Below are 16,982 nucleotides of genomic sequence, written 5' to 3'. Positions count from 1 at the left end.
TATTATAGCCCGACAGACATTTTACTGCTTGTGACAGCTAAACCCGGAGTACAAACAAAAGAATGGTGACCAGTTATTGACTGTTTCAACCGTCACGTCTCACATGGACGATTGTTAGAGGGGCGGGGCATAGACTGACTGCAGAAGGAAGCCCCCTTCGCGATTAGCTACTGCTGTGACCCGGAGCTCTATCTAGAAATTGGCCTGCTGCATGCTATATTAGACTATTTGTTCAGAATAAGTACTTTGTTGTGTTGCCGACACAATGGATGAGTCCATCTGTGTCATTCCTGAGCTCATGAATGAGCACCTTGGAATTCCACACAAAGGTTTAAGACTTCTTTGGTCAATTGGTCATTTCTATAGAGTGGATTATTTCCGCCTTCAGAGCACAGTACAAAAAAAAGAGAGAGAGAAATCTGAGAAAGCTCCCCATAAGAGCTCTAATTCTATTTGCCTAAAATGGGAAGGCGATTCCATTAGATTAGGTTGCGGTTAGTTTCTCCCAGCCCTCCTCGATGTCCAAGTGACACACGCACGCACTTTCCCCAAGCACTAAATCACAATTGAACCACTTCCTTAAAAAGTCCCTCGTATTCCACCTGTCCAGTCTAAAGTCCAAATGACATTATTGAAGTGAATTGGCACCTGAGTGCAAACAGCCTGCGCTAATCACGGACACGTTGAGAAAAAAATAAAATAAAAATGGAGTTCATTAGCAAGGGAGCTGGCTGCATCTTTGAGCACTATGACTCAAGGATGACTTGATCAATAACAGCCCATACAAACCACAATGGAGATGGCCATTAGAATGCTGCAGCAGTACAACCGGGGGCATGCATATTCCAGAGTCTTTCCTCTAAAAGGTTTTCAGAAGCATTCCTTGTAAGTGCAGCAGCACATGCAATATTTATGGCCTTTTGTGATGTACAACACCTCAATCATGTAACTACTCTCTACAATGCTAATTTGCTTGTATGACTGAAAATAAGTATCTACTTCTCTTGCGACAGTATCTGATCACATCCGTGGACTACGTTGCTCGTGAGGGGATACAGACAGCTGCCTCAGCTGCACACCAATGTGATTTACACTTGCATCGATGTGTGCCGCAGAGAGTTAACGATTATGTGCCACAGTTAGTGACTAAATAATATCTGACACGGCCTGGAAAGGTCTCTCCTGGAACAGTTGTACCCGTGCTGGACACATGCCGCTCCCACTATTGAATCAACTCTGTAAACGTCAACAGTTCAAACTTATCAGTCGATGCGCGCAGTTACGTAATGCTGGAGCAGAAAATACCCGTGGCTGGATGGAAATATAATACTGAGGTTAACCAATGCAAAGACTTTATGCACATTGTTTTTCTAAATATATCATACAAGTTTTAGAATGAATGTTGAACATTGTAGCTAACAATCAAGTCATAGTATAGAAAGCTAACTGAGCCTCTTACATTTTTTTTATTTCATGTCAATGTTTTCTGAAGCAACATTGAGTGCTAATATCTTAGTTTCATCTTGTAAATGGAAAAAGTGTACGGGCACTGCATGATTAGCGCTTCCAGTGGCATGTGAAGCTAATATTCGCAAGCTAGGACACACCTACCACTCGACTACTCACTGATTGAAAATAATGGCTTTAATTTGACAGGTACTACGACAGAAACACTACAATATCACATGACCAAATTGTCATGTGATATTGCTAAGTGTTCAATTAAAGAGGTGTTCTAGTTACTCTAAAAACACTGTGCAGTAATTACGTTCAAGTCGTGAGGAAATGCTTCTCTGGCTGGCTGTCAAACGTCTATCTATGGCCTCAAGGCAGCAAAAGCTTTCTCTAAGATGTCCTTTTTAATTTTTACAAAATTTGGATGAGTAGCAAGCACCTGTAGATAGATGCAAAGAAAAGATCTGAGAATAAAATAAAATGAATGGATACATACAGGCGCACTGAAGGATGCAAACATTTCATCACCTTATGGCAGACATCTATGGCGTCAAAATTCTGTTTCGATTTGAAGTAGTTCAAAGCAAGTTTGTATCCTGTTGAGATATGACATATTATTACCGCTTTCGTTTTGGAACAGACTAAATGATCAACATACCAACGGTTGGGTTGAATTGATTTCCATATTTCCAAGCCAGTTTATAGTTCAATGCTGCATCTCGAAATGCCTGCTCTTTTTCCAGAATGAAACCTCGATACTCATACGCTTTACAGCATGACTGCAAAAAAAATTCAATTAAAATGGTGTGATGGGATGGTCCAGAAAAAAACATACAGCATTAAAGCAGTGACTGACCTTGTTATAATTGAGACATCTATTCAGGAGGTCATCTGCCAAGTCGTACTTCCCCGAATGGATGTAGATGTTAGCCAGGAGCAGCCAGCTCTTCTCAAACTCTTCAGCGTCAACAATATTCCAGTTCATTTTTGTGATATGTTTTAACCGGTTTCTGGCTTGGGCGGTTAGTTGCAACATCATGAGACTGGTTGCAATGGCCAACTGTGCTGGCACGTGAGCTTCCTAAATTCAAACATTACAACCACACAATCTCAAGACGACAACATTACCTTTGATGCTTTTACTTTTTGGCAAATTGAGAAGAACAAAGTTTTCTTACCATATTAGTTGCAATCTCGGTAAAAACAGAGAGGGCTTTCTCTATATTGGTCTTCTGTTTCGTGGCCAATAAGCAGTAGTTCTCGAGCATACGGAGCTTTAAATGTCCTCCAGGTGATTCTGGCTTTAATTCCTTCAAGAGCAGATGAGCTGTTGCCACGGCAACCCTCTCCATTTCCTGATTTTCTGTAGAGCTCCTGATGAGAGTAAACCCAGAAAGTTCAGCATCTTGTCCTTACGTTACAGGTTCTTTGTTATAAATCTTACCCAGTTTTGAAATCTAAGTGACATAATTCAATTCCCATCATGTCATTGTTGAGATTGAGGTAGATGTCAATCATTTTATGGACAGCATTTTGACCCCACTTGGTGTCTTTTCGGGCTTGGTTGAAATGATGCAGAGCAGCATTGGGTTCTCCCATATAGCTGAGCATCAGGCACAAATGGAGTCATACAGTATGCAAAATAAATGCTACTTGTAACCTCAAGAAAAAGCCCACTCACCAAAAATAAAGTCCTTTGCAGTAGTTAAAGCCCGGTTCAAATGTAACGCTGGGAGAATCTTTTTCTACCCTTTCAAAAAATCCGGGCATGTCTTCCAACTTTCCCGCCTTCCTTAGCAAGTCAATGAGACGTGACACTGTTGAGAAGTTGTCTTGAGACAACAACACAGGTTCAAATTTAAATTAATTGAAAGAGGCCAACTACAGACTTGCTGCACATTTTCAGAACATAGCGATTTAGCACCTGGCTTGCTCTCCAGCAGTTGCTGATAATAGACAACTGCTTGTTCATGATCTTTTCTCCTGAACATAAGCTCGGCCATCATCTAAGCACAAACATATGTTGGAAGATGCTCCACTGAGTGACCAAAAGGCTTAAGGCCAGACATGAGGTGAAAGACACAAGACAGAACCCACCAGAGTTGCATCTTGATTAAACTGGACTTTCTTCAAGATGACGTTACATTGCTCCTGGCATGCATCGAATTCATCTAGCGTGAGGAATGTCTGTGCCAACTCCAGCATCAACTAAAATGATATGTTTTGTGAATTACTCAATTTTTCCTCTTTCGAAATGTGGCATTACACATGGATGAGATTCTCGCTGCTCAGGACGGCCAAAAGCAGCTTCCGTTGGGATTCGGTAGTAGTACCCACCTTGTGGTCCGTCTCACAATGCACAAGAGCTTCTTTGTAGAACTCGACGGCTCTGTCGTAAACCCTCTGACTAGTGTAGTGTTGGGCTATCTCGGTGCAGATCTTGGCAGCCAGCTGCTTCTGGACGTCAAAGCTGTCAGGTTGCTCCAACGGCACCCGCTTCAGTACTTTGGCTTGTACGTCCCGCGCCTGGCAAAAGTCCAATTTGGCAATGACAATAATAATCGAATGGAAATAGAGAATGGACTTAATCAGCTCAAGTCACAAGATGGCAGCAAAATGGCCCAAAGGCGCAGTTGCTTGAGCATTCTGAACTGCTAGTTTGAGTAAAAGGTTGAGAGGTGTCCATCGTATGTGTTCAGTTCAGGGATCATCTCATATAAAAAAAGAGAACTTACCTTTTGTAGGGATGTTAAGGCTTCTTCTGCTTTGTCAATCCTATTTTGGACCTTTGCCAACAGCATCAGATAACGGCAATCATCTGCCAGTGCAGGTAATCCACTCACTTGGACATGTATTTAAAAAATAAAATAAAGAAATAAAGACAATTTTGTAGAGGGTGTGAGGGGCAAAATTTTCGGAAAAAATTAAATGAAGCATGTTTGAAAAGATTCTTTTTCATTGGATGTTTTTTTAGTACGCACAATCTCTGAGGTGCGATTTGGATTTGTTGATCTGGCTCAAACTAGAGTGGATTATTTTCCATGCCAGTCATCTGTTTATTGTGATGTTTTCAATGTGTTGGCTGAAGAGTATAAGTAGCACTAAGTACCTGGCTTATGGGAGAGAGCTTCAAGCAGAACACTCTCACAGCGCTCGTATTGCTTCATCTTCATCAGCAACTCGGCCAGGTCATAGCGCAGGAAGTTCTGCTGTCCGGTCTTCAGTGCAGCTTCATAATAATGTAATGCCTGTGTGTGGCAACAATGACTTTGCTCTGATCCTCATTTTAAATTAGAAAAATGTAGAAATAGCCTACAAACCTTATCAAAGTAATGAGTCTTGACTAAAAACTTTCCAAATTTGCTGACCAGAGCTCCATCTTCTGGTGTTTTCTCCAGAGCATGCCCGTACACCTCAATGGCTTTCTCTGGCTGAAAGGACAATCGTTTAGGATTAGTGACAAGACACATTAGAATTTGTGAATCATTTTTACGTTTACCACTACACAAATTCACAGTAAGTACGTTTGCCACCTACCTCTAAAATATGCATGTAAGCTTCCCCGAGTAAGACGTATGTATGAGGACTGGGTAGCTTGTCCACTATTTCCCTGGATATAAGACCAAAATTAAATTCTACATTTTGTTTCGCAAGGTGTTACATGAAGATGCAACGCACTTGTAGCAGCTCACAAACAGACGCTTATCCTTTTTGTGGTTCAGGTAAATTTCTGCCATTTTCTGCTTGGCTTGAATGTAGTAGAGTTGCTCAGGTGTAATGTTTCTCAGCATATTGAGTGCCAACTCTGTGTCACCGTGAAACAAAGCCAGATCGACATTGGCGATAGTAACTCGAAGCTCCTCAGGCGTGCCGGAGAACTTGTTGATGGCGTCTTGCATCACCTTGGCTGCTTCTTGCTGCAAGGACAATCCATATATGTGACTATGCAACCAATATAAAAAAAATCTACCAGAAACACAATTGAAATAGTTTAAAAAATCAGAACAGTGCAGTGTACAAGCTTTGTTTGCACCTGTTTATTGTTTAGCCGCAAAGCCTCGGCTAACTCCAAGAAGATGGAGGCACAGTCAGAAGAACTCAGCTGGATTGTTTTCGTTTTGGACTTGGCTGCTGATCCAGCCCTGCCGACCCCGGGAAGACTCATTGCCGTTTGCAAAATCTGGATTGCTTCAGTCAGCTCCCCCATTTTCTTCTTTGCTTGAGCCTTGATCAGGAGGTACAAGGGATGTTCCCGAATCTGGGATGGAGTAAGAAAACATGTTGAAATATTTTTTACGGACCTTGAGTACCCAAGACACTCTCACCTCAAAGTTATGGCTGAGGCAGACTTCAAGCAACTGCGAGCACAAAGTAAAATTGCCGCGCAACAAGTGGATCTGAGCCATGAGCAGATGTGCGTCTGTATGAGAAGGACACTGTTCCAGGCAGTGCTGCAGACTACTCTGAGCACCATCCACATCACCTGAACGGACACAAAGTTAAAAAATGACGTTTCCAGGAGCTGCCAGCCGGCGCTTTTCAAACGCCATGCTCACCAGTTTGATATCGGACTTTGGCTTGGAGGAAGAGGCCTTGAAGGAGCCCTGGCACAATCTTGACCACTTTGCCCAACAATGCAGCACAGTGCCTGAGCTGAGGAGGAGAAGACTGGCCCTGGCCTGGAGGCTAAAGCAAAAAATAAAATAAAACCAGCCAAAATGACTTAGTATAGAAACATAAACCCTGAGTTGTACCTTAGGAGGACAAAGAGCAAGATACTCCTTTGCGATCTGTAAGAGAAAGTCAGGGTTCAGTTTCTGAAAGTACTCCACCCCCAAAGGTAGACCCTGGACAGTCGAGAAGTGGGTTTCCGCTGCATCTTTCAAGAGCTTGGTTATCTCTTCTTGGGGACGGTGCTTTTTAATTGCCACGAGTGCCAGCAGGTAGAGGATTTCCTAATCAAAGTCGACAAAAGAATTAAAAAAGGCCATCACAGGAAAAAAAAAAAGAACTTTACCCCTGATTTTCCAGAGGTTTGTTGAATCTCCATCAGAAATTCCAAATCTTTCTCTGCTTCTTCGAGTGAGCCCTCTATCAACTGGCACCAAATCATACCTATGCAATGAAAAAATAATAACGATGGAAGCTCACCTTCACAAATTCTGTCCACTTACCCGTCAGTGCAGTGAGGCTCATTTCATCCAACGTCATAGCCGTCTTAAACCACTTGGTGGCTTCCTTGATTTTGCCCTGAAGCACCAGAAGGTAGCCCAGCTCTGCCGCTAATTCCGAGTTTTCTTGTGTCACATCAAAAGCTTTTTCCACCATTTTGAATACTTGCTCAAGCACCGTCTCATTCCGTCCACACTAGAAGGAATCAACGCAGATAATGTTCACATCCCACGCGGGATAAACGACGCGAAGGCGTCAACTTACAACTCGACTGAACGCCAGAGACATCCTGAGCGCAAGTTCCGGGTTTTGCGGTTCTTGCACGTGCAGACTTTTAATAAGGTTGGAAAGATGCTTTATTGACTGACACAAGGGAGAGAAACTGTTTCAACAAGAATATTGTTGCTCTCCTACTCAAAAAGGTCGTTATTTATTTTACCTCGAGAATATCTCCGTTGATGCATAATGAATGCAAAGTTAGCATATGTAAAGCATCCAGGTTGTTTGTATTCATTTGCAGAACCCTGAAATGAGAAGTGTGTTCATGTCCAGTCATGACAACTTTTTATTCTCCAGATTTAGAAGTGTAACTGCTTACCTGACTGCTGCCTCTGTAGTTTGATCCCAATCTTGGAAGTTTAGAAAAAGGGTCATCTTCTTAATGAGAGCAGGTAAGAAACTGGGAAAACTGGCAATGACCTTGTTAACCACATCTAATGCTCCAGAGTAGTTTTGACAATATTCAAAGTATTGTGCCTGGGACAAACAAACAATATCGCTTATTGAATAATTTGAAGAAAAATCAACAATATGCTGTGGTTTCAATGTTTGAGCATCTGCGGTGTTTTTCAAATCGTACCTTTCCCATTAGCGCAAAAGCATCGGGTCCGTCCTTCAGCCCTTCTTCAAAATATTTTCCGGCCTTTCTGGCATAGTCATCTTTCCCACACGTCACATCTATCCATGCTTTCAGTATTATCCCCTGCACAGTAAACAGAAGCTGTAGAAAAGTTCACAAAACTCACAATGGCACCCCAACGTTAATTTTTGTCTTACCTCTTTTGAACCATTGGAGAGTTTGATCATTCGCTCAATGTATTCCCTCGCTTTATCATTTCGGCCCAATAGCCAAAGAAACATGGCGGCATAGTACAGACTCTGTGGGGGTGTACTTTTGCGATCATCTCTGATTTTACATTCAAGCTCGCGGATGACATCTTTGTCTGTGGGTATGAAGAACATTGGTGTGAATGCACGACGATCGACGTTGACGGATTACCTGGCGACTTCTTTTTTTTCTCGGCGTAGGCAAGTGCCATGAGAGAGCAGAGAGACACGTCGGATCGATCCTTTATTAAGTCCAACTCGGCTGAAGCTTGTCGAACGTCACCTGCGGTTGAATGTAGAAATTGATGTATGAATGAAAAGCAGATGAACAGCAATAGAGTATTATTTCATTTGATGACATCAATCTTACCTTGCATTAAAGTGCCGTATGCACGGAAGACAGTGAAGACAGGCTCATTACGAAATTTCTTCTGCGCAGTCGCTGTGGCTTTCGCAACATGATTGAAGTATTTCCCATTGCAATAATATCTAATCAAAGCCTATTGAAAATATAATATTGTTAGGAATTTAGCAAGAACAACTGAATGTAGAGAAATTAAAGTTGATGTTTTTTCTGTAGGATTACTCAATGAAAAATTAAGAAAGAGATCTAAAGTAGTCTGCTGGATTCATGGTTTGTATTAGTGATTCCCAATAAGGTTGAGGGCAGACAATTTCAGGTAATTGGTCACCAAATTATCAATTTACAACATATATTGTATCTTTGTTGCTCCATCTATCTGTGCCAGCAAAGTGAAATGTATATTTATACATAATTGAAAAGTGTTTAATCTTTTTGTACCATTTTTTGTTTGGTAGTGTACCACTATTATTTTCAAGTGTAATTTGAAGTTAGGAACTACTTAGAATAACAATATCCCGGTAAAATAATGTTTGCTTTAAAACTGCATCACAATTAAAAACCAAACAGCAAAGTTCAAAAGCTTAGCCCACCCTTTTTCAGTTTAAGTATCCCTAAAACAACATTTCTAACATTACCCTGAGTGAAATATAATCAGCTTTTCAATGCTTGGTGACTTCTAAACACATACTTTCTTTCAAAACGATAAAAATTCAAATCTGCTTACCATTGCTGTATCTTTAGTCTCCATTTTGGCTGACACAGCTCAAGTGGGGAGTGAATGTTATTTTTGGGTGCCATAACGGCTATTCTGTTACAGTATTACGTTTAACTTGAAAGCCACTTTCTTAATAACTTATGATGCGTCGATAAAAGGCAGTTATTGTACTTCTCAAAAGAATTTTAAGCTTATTTTTTGTAATCATGATGCGCCAACGCATTCTCCGACGATCCCAGTTGGTGGCAGTATTTCGCTCGTCTTTTAAAATAACACGAAGAAGACACGAATGAGCCGCCCGTGGTTACTAGGCAACGCGAGAAGAGAGAACTCAATATGGCGAAAACCCTGCTTGACGACGAAGGAACATGACTGTAGTTGTTAATCATAAACGCTACCAACAAACGGGAAAATAGGTTTTTATAGTTTTATTTGCGTTGGTCAGCGTTTCTCAATCGAAATGGAGACGGAAGAGACGACATTGGTGAGCGAACATTGCGCTTTTAAGAGTGCTCATGTTTTTGGGTTAGTGCGTTTGCTCTGGGGTGATGTACTGGTGGAAAAATATACTAACATTGTATTTACGTTGATGTACGCATACTTGTGTAAAACATTGATAAACGTAGAAATACTTATTCAACTCCTGCACTTGAGACGCACACTTGAAACGTCTTATTCAACTCAAAGTACAGATACTTGAAAAATCTACTATTTACAGTAACAAAGTAAATTGCAATTACTTACTCTGTTGTTTTTCTCAGGCTTTAATCAGATATTATTGCAATGAAAAGTATTTCAACCATGCTGTGAAAGCTGCAGCAGCAGCTCTGACAAAATTCAGAGGTGACCACGTGCTCACCTTCTTTCATGGATATGCCACTTTAATGCAAGGTAAACTGAACACAATCATACACAAATACTGTTTACAATTGTGTCTCGTATTAATATGTGTACTTAACTCACTATTAACCACAATGCCCCCCCTCCAAAAAAAACAGATTCAATTGGCGAAGCCACAGCTGAGTTGGACACGCTAAAAGAAGCACGAGATGTGTCTCTGTGCACGTTAATGGCACTTGTCTATGCTGAGAAGAAAAAGACAAAACCTGGTAAGACACCAAAGTCCTTTAATTGATGACATATAAATGTACTAGAGCTTTGTAACCATATCTGTAATCCCAGACAGAGAAGTTGTTCAAGAACTCGAAGCAAAAATCAAGGAGGACCGCAAAAGTGCGTCTCCCCAGAGTCTTTACCATGCTGGCATGTTCCTCTGGCTGTTAGGCCGGAATGACAAAGCAAGAGAATACACAGAGCGTATGATCAAACTCTCCAATAGCTCAAAAGACGTAAGACCACCATGCTGTCATTAGCACAAGAATAAGAGGAAAAAAAGTTGTTGTTTTTCTCTAGGGAATAATCCTGAAAGGATGGATCGATGTGACATGTGGGAAGGATACGTACGCCAGAAAGGCTGGAAAATATTTTGACGAAGGACTGAAGGACGGACCAGATGTTTTTGCTCTAATGGGAAAGGTAAGTTAACGACAGAACTTTGATTGAATTTCCTTCCTCCTTGGTTTTGCCACATTTTGCATTCCTGCACACCATCAGGCTGTGATGTCTCTTCTGTTATAGGCACAATACTACGAATATCGTCAGAACTACTCTGGAGCGTTAGATGTGGTTAACAAGATCATTGCCACTTTCCCTGGCTTCTTGCCTGCTCTTATTAAGAAGATGAAGCTGTTTTTAAACCTCCAAGACTGGGAGCAAACAATCGAGGCGGCAATCAGGTAAGCAGCCAGATGGTTTTCCCATCAATTCTGTATTTCAATTTACTTTTTGTGTATCATTTCAGACTTTTACAAATGGACAAAAACAACCTGGACGCACTACAGATGCTTACTCTGCATTTCTTGTGTAAAAATGGAGATATTACTGAGGTAAATTCACATAATTCCAATCTGATGACATGACTTTATGGAGTTACTTGTATTGTTTGTGTTTCTCACTTGGCAGTCAACAAAACATCTTTCCAAGCTGATCAGCAGTCTAGACATGCTGGAACCACGAAACCCAGAACTGGCTTATAAAATGTCTCTTGCATTCACCAGAGTTGTAAGACATATACTCTTCTTGTTTGTTTTTGCTTCAGGGTTGTTAAATGTGGAATTTCACTATTTGTGTTGATTCCTCATAGTGTGGCAGAAATGAAAAAGTGCTTGAGCAGGTGTTCAGGATGGTGGAAAAAGCTTACAGCGTGATAGACGGGAACTCGGATTTAGCCACAGAGTTGGGTTATCTTATGGTGCTTCAGGGGAAAGTCAAGGAGGCCATAAAGTGGTACAAGACTGCCATGACGCTGGATGAGACCAGCCTCCCAGCACTGACTGGTAAAGTAAAATACTGGCTTTTATTCATCTCTGTGGATAAACTCTACTTCTAACAAGTATTATCACTAAAGGAAGACATGCTAACCGCTAGGCAGTTAAGAGAAGCCGATAAGGTTAAAATATATTGCAGATGAAATATTTTGAATATCAGTGATGTTATGTGTATTTGGTAGAGCTATTTTGTATAATAGTATTGACATTTGTATAAAATAATGTTTTTTGTTGTTTGGCTCTGGAACTTTGTAACCCAGCCCTACCTCACATCTTTTTGTTTGTGATTTTATTGCACAGGTATCATTCGATGCCAGCTGATAGAAGGCCGCCTTGAAGATGCAGACCAACAGCTGGAATTTCTCACGGAAATTCAGCAATCCATAGGAAAATCAGGGGTATCGTTGATTCACATCTTTCTTTTTCGTCATATCTGAGCACGATGTTGATTTTGTTTTTTTTTCTGCCCCATCTTATTAGGACCTCCTTTACCTGCGTGCGCTTGTGGCAATAAAAAAGCGCCACCCTCAAGAAGAGGTGACCAAGCTCCTGAACGACGCTGTGGAAACCCATTTCTCCACTCTCCAGGGTCTACCTTTGGGTGCGGAGTACTTTTACAAGTTGAACCCTGACTTCCTCTTACAGATTGTCAAGGAGTACCTTGCTCTGTGTCCCACTAAGGTACAACTCGGGTCTCATTTTCCACCTTGAAAATGTGTTATGGAAGATTTGTTGTAAAAATTCTCTGATGTGCTTTAGCCTCCACCCCAGGGCCAGTCTCCTGCTCCTCAGCTCAGGCACTGTGCTGCATTGTTGGACACAGTAGTCAAGATTGTGCCGGGGCTCCTTCAAGGCCTCTTCCTCCAAGCCAAAGTCCGATATCAGTCCGGTGAGCACGGCAATTGAAAAGCGCCGGCTGGCGGCTCCTGGAAATGTCATTTTTTAACTCTGTGTCCATTCAGGTGATGTGGATGGTGCTCAGACCAGCCTGCAGCACTGCCTGGAACAGTGTCCTTCTCATACGGACGCGCATCTGCTCATGGCTCAGATCCACTTGTTGCGCGACAATTTCAATTTGTGCTCGCAGTCGCTTGAAGTCTGCCTCAGCCATAACTTTGAGGTGAGAGTGTCTTGGGTACTCAAGGTCCGTAAAAAATATTTCAACATGTTTTCTTACTCCATCTCAGATTCGGGAACATCCCTTGTACCTCCTGATCAAAGCTCAAGCAAAGAAGAAAATGGGGGAGCTGACTGAAGCGATCCAGATTTTACAAATGGCACTGAGTCTTCCCGGGGTCTGCAGGGCTGGATCAGCAGCTAAATCTAAAAATAAAAAGATTGACCTGAGTTCTGCAGACTGTGTCTCCGTCTTCTTGGAGTTAGCAGAGGCCTTGTGGCTCAACGGAGAACAGGTAGAAATAATCCATATTACTAATCTTTTATTGTGGACTCAAATAGCATTCAAACATTCCAGCACGAAGCAGCCAAGGTGATGCAGGATGCCATCAATGAGTTCTCGGGGACGACCGAAGAACTCCGTGTCACTATCGCCAACGCAGACCTGGCTTTGTTTCGAGGTGACACCGACTTGGCTCTGAGCATGCTGAGAAACATTACACCTGAGCAGCTCTACTACATCCAAGCCAAGGAGAAAATGGCCGACATTTACCTGAGCAACAGAAAGGATAAGTTTCTGTATGTGAGCTGCTACAGGTGAGCAGGATTAAATTAGATCCTGACGTGATATAAAGTCGTGAGCAAGTCTCCACTTTTATCCATGTGACCTATTTGATGGAATGTTTTGGTTTGTTCTTCAGGGAAATGGTGGACAAGCTACCAGGCCCTCAAACATATGTCTTACTAGGAGACGCTTACATGCATATTTTAGAGGTAAGTAATGGAAGATATGATTTTTCTTTTTTTTTTAATGAAGTCTCTTAAGACTCAGTGCTCAGCGGTCCATCACCCACTGTTCCTCCTCAGCCAGAAAAGGCCATTGAGGTCTATGAACACGCTCTGGAGAAAACCCCCAAAGATGGCGCTCTCGCCAGCAAGTTTGGGAAAGCTCTGGTCAAGACTCATTATTACACCAAGGTTTGTTTCAGCATTTGTCAGGACACGCGTGGTTACCTCGCTCCAACAAAAACATCAGCTGGTTGTTCCACAGGCAATACATTACTACGAAGCGGCGCTGAAGTCCGAGCAGCAGAACTTCCTGCGCTATGACCTGGCTGAGCTGCTGATGAAGATGAAGCAATACGAGCGCTGCGAGAAACTCTTGCATGACTCTCTCTCCCGTGAGCCAGGTACAGTTCTTCTCACACAGCACAAATCATGGATGGTGATGTCATGCAGAGATGATTTTGTTTTATTTTTTTTAGTGCAACTTGAGAGCCAGAGTGCCACTTTTCGGTCCAGTTCTGAAGCTACTGTTTGTCATTTACAACTTTATTTTTATCTCTCAACCTAGCGAATGAACTAACGGCCCTCTCCGATGATTGCCGTTATCTAATGTTGTTGGCCAATGTCCAAAATAAGGTTGACAAAACAGAAGAAGCCTTAACAACCCTACAAAGGGTAAGTACTCCAAATTGTTTGGTTCTCTCCTAGCAGATCTGCCACAGAGCATCTTCATCACCAAAGAGATGTTTGAAATGTTCTTGTCTACTGTCGCTAGGCCCGTGATGTACAAGCCAAGGTGCTAAAGCGGGTGGAATTGGAAGAGCCCGACGCCGTCCCCATGCAAAAACAGCTCGCCGCCAAGATCTGCTCCGAGATCGCACAACACTACACGGGCCAGAGAGGCTACGAGAGAGCCATCAAATTCTACAAAGAAGCTCTTGTTTACTGCGAGACCGATCACAAGGTCTGTACTACTGAATCAAAACGTCCTGTGTCCTCCCTGACGCAGCTGTGCTTCACCGGCCTGAGCATCTTCTAGAATCTCATCCTTACATGTAAGGGAGAGGGATTCACATAACTCAACATTTCTAGGTGATGCTGGAGTTGGCTCAAATTTTCCTCACCATAGATGAGCTTGATTCGTGCCAGGAACAATGCAGCGTCATCTTGAAGAACGACCAGTTTAATGAAGATGCAACTCTGGTGGGTTCAGTCTTCTCACTGCACCGTTCTTCTTCTGGAACACTTTACTTATTTTCAGCATGTGTTTTTGTTTAGATGATGGCCGACCTTATGTTCAGGAGACAAGACTATGAGCAGGCTGTCTTCCGTTATCAGCAACTGCTGGAGCGCAAGCCAGGTGCAAAACACAATTTCTTGGTAAAGCATGTCAAGTATAATTGTATGACTTTTTTTAATCTTTTTTGTTTTACATGAAAGACAACTACCCAACATTGTCACGTCTCATCGACTTGCTGAGGAGGGCTGGAAAGTTAGAGGATGTACCCAAATGTTTTGATAGGGCAGAAAAGCACTCTTCTCGGGTAAAGTTTGAGCCTGGTTTTAATTACTGTAAAGGACTTTATCTATGGTAAGTCTGATTTTGTTTGAAATTTAATATTTCTTTTATGTAGGTTCTATAACTAAATTTGTGCTGGTCGCTCAGGTACACAGGGGAACCGAACGCTGCTCTGCGCCACTTCAACCAGGCACGGAAAGACAATGACTGGGGTCAAAATGCGATTTACAACATGATTGAAATCTACCTAAATCCTGACAGTGAAACTATGGGAGGAGAAGTATTTGAGAATTTAGATGGTGAAATTGGGTGAGTGAAAATTTACTGAAAAATATTTCCTGGACGGGTGCCTTGAGATAGCATCTTAATAAATCATAAAAGACATAGACAAAAATGTATATAATTGAACTGTTTGGTTTTTTTTTTTAAAGGATATTTACTTATCCTCTTATGATACAACTCCATACTAAAAAAATGCTAATGTGTCAACCTCTCTGAATCAGGAACTCTACAGAGAAGCAAGAGACGGAGCAGGTTGCGGTGAGAACCGCTGAGAGGCTCGTAAAAGAAATAAAGCCGCAGACCCCTGGTGGACACGTACAACTTCGTATCCTGGAAAACTACTGCTTGCTAGCCACAAAACAGAAAGCCAATATAGAAAAAGCTCTTGCTGTTTTCACAGAGTTTGCAACCAATGAGGTGAGTAATCCATAACGGTATGCTTGGCTGACTTTTGTGAATAGGATCGTTTCTAAATCGGAAAACAGACAAGAAGGGGGAGGTGTTGCCACCTTGTTCCTGTTTGACCAGGATATTGTGTTTGGATTTTAAAGAAAGATCACGTGCCAGCACTGTTAGCCATGGCAACGGCATACATGATGCTGAAGCAAACTCCCCGAGCCAGGAACCAACTGAAACGTATCGCAAAGATGACGTGGAATATTGTCGACGCTGACGAGTTTGAGAAGAGCTGGCTGCTCTTGGCCGACATCTACATCCATTCGGGGAAGTATGACTTGGCAGATGATCTCCTAAAGAGATGCCTCAATCATAACAAGGTCTGTCACAGTCGAGATGTCCTGATAACATTTTTATTTATTTTTTTAAATTGAGAATTTAACCATTTACAGTCATGCTGCAAAGCTTATGAGTATCGAGGTTTTATAATGGAGAAGGAGCAGGCATTCAGAGATGCGGCATTCAACTACGAACTGGCTTGGAAATACGGAAATCAGTCCAACCCAACCATCGGTATGTTCGCTAAAATCACTTATGAAGACAAATTTTGGTTTAGATTATATTTCCAAGGAAATTTTGAACATTCTACATTTCAGGATACAAGCTTGCGTTCAACTACTTAAAAGCAAAGCGCCATTTTGATGCCATCGATGTGTGCCATAAGGTGAGATGTCTCAAGATGCTTACAGATGGGAAGATTTTCATTTACTTCACTGGTTCTTCTATATCAAACAATTTTCTTTAGGTTCATTTACCTGACATGTTTCGGCGGGTTCTTCCGCCTTCGCGTCACAATCACATCACTGACACTCTGATGAAGGCGGAAGAACCCGCCGAAACATGTCAGGTAAATGAACCTAAAGAAAATTGTTTGATATAGAAGAACCAGTGAAGTAATTGAAAAAGAAAAAACAAGATGAACCTAGTACAACAACAACAACTAAGATTTTCATGATTTGGTAATCACAGATTATTTTCTCTCCATTCACAGGTGCTGGCTGCTCATCCAAATTATCCAAAAATGAGAAAGGACATTTTGGACAAAGCTCGTTCTGCTCTAAGGCCATAAGATCTTGACCGCCTGGAAGTTTGGTTCAACTTGTTGGAGTTATTTTCTGGGAATTAGTCTGTGCAAATCATAGAGGAGTTAGACTGGAATTTAAAAAAAAAAGTCTACACACCTCTGTTCAAATGCAAGGTTTTGTGATATGAAAAATACACTAAAGTAACTCACTTCAAAATGTTGTCAATTATTAACGCGGCCTATAAACTGTACAAACAATTTTGATAGGCAAAGTAAAAATAAATGAATGCAGGAAGTGGTTCCAGGTTAAAAATTACATTACTGATCACAAAAAACATGGCATTTGAACAGGGGGTGTAGACTTTTTATATTTGTATACTGTTGTAAAATAGACAACTATTTTGTGGATAAACTTAATAACCATTCACCTTACTATTTTTCTCTATCCAGAACACAAATAAAGATTATTTTTGTATGGTTTTATGTGTCGTATTTGCACACTGACTTTCAAACATTTCCGCATATTGTCCACCATAATATTTGCTACAACTGTTCCAATTTATTCAATTTAACACAATCTCTGTGACGGGATTGAACAT

At 41.6% G+C, this 16,982-nt stretch overlaps 2 protein-coding genes across 2 annotated transcripts; one reads left to right on the top strand and one right to left on the bottom strand.

Annotated features, from left to right (window-relative positions):
• Nucleotides 1-1,626: 1,626 nt before the first annotated feature.
• On the bottom strand, nt 1,627-8,846 carry LOC119115086 (tetratricopeptide repeat protein 21B-like). Its single transcript, XM_037239267.1, has 29 exons — nt 8,823-8,846; nt 8,105-8,234; nt 7,907-8,017; nt 7,684-7,850; nt 7,487-7,609; nt 7,226-7,383; nt 7,067-7,151; nt 6,892-6,990; nt 6,630-6,822; nt 6,473-6,570; nt 6,210-6,410; nt 6,012-6,141; nt 5,781-5,938; nt 5,489-5,713; nt 5,134-5,372; nt 4,993-5,065; nt 4,776-4,886; nt 4,565-4,703; nt 4,191-4,297; nt 3,793-3,981; nt 3,553-3,663; nt 3,380-3,461; nt 3,137-3,287; nt 2,900-3,058; nt 2,634-2,829; nt 2,312-2,536; nt 2,114-2,234; nt 1,984-2,051; nt 1,627-1,894 (listed from the first exon to the last, which is right to left on the bottom strand). The coding sequence occupies exons 1-29, from the start codon at nt 8,844-8,846 to the stop codon at nt 1,817-1,819; spliced, it is 3,951 nt and encodes a 1,316-aa protein (XP_037095162.1). The 3' UTR covers nt 1,627-1,816.
• Nucleotides 8,847-9,122: 276 nt separating this feature from the next.
• On the top strand, nt 9,123-16,863 carry ttc21b (tetratricopeptide repeat domain 21B). Its single transcript, XM_037280972.1, has 29 exons — nt 9,123-9,297; nt 9,575-9,704; nt 9,812-9,922; nt 9,996-10,162; nt 10,227-10,349; nt 10,452-10,609; nt 10,675-10,759; nt 10,836-10,934; nt 11,017-11,209; nt 11,501-11,598; nt 11,681-11,881; nt 11,960-12,089; nt 12,163-12,320; nt 12,388-12,612; nt 12,675-12,913; nt 13,018-13,090; nt 13,184-13,294; nt 13,368-13,506; nt 13,671-13,777; nt 13,878-14,066; nt 14,195-14,305; nt 14,381-14,462; nt 14,543-14,693; nt 14,769-14,930; nt 15,125-15,320; nt 15,455-15,679; nt 15,752-15,872; nt 15,956-16,023; nt 16,351-16,863. Exons 1-29 carry the CDS (start codon nt 9,274-9,276, stop codon nt 16,426-16,428), a joined length of 3,954 nt encoding a protein of 1,317 aa, XP_037136867.1. The 5' UTR covers nt 9,123-9,273; the 3' UTR covers nt 16,429-16,863.
• The last annotated feature ends 119 nt before the right edge of the window (nt 16,864-16,982 follow it).

The sequence above is a fragment of the Syngnathus acus genome, chromosome 21 (assembly GCF_901709675.1).
Source record: "Syngnathus acus chromosome 21, fSynAcu1.2, whole genome shotgun sequence".
Taxonomy (NCBI): domain Eukaryota; kingdom Metazoa; phylum Chordata; class Actinopteri; order Syngnathiformes; family Syngnathidae; genus Syngnathus; species Syngnathus acus.
The sequence above is the reverse complement of the archived record's forward strand: the minus strand, read 5'-3'. Positions and strand labels throughout refer to the sequence as shown.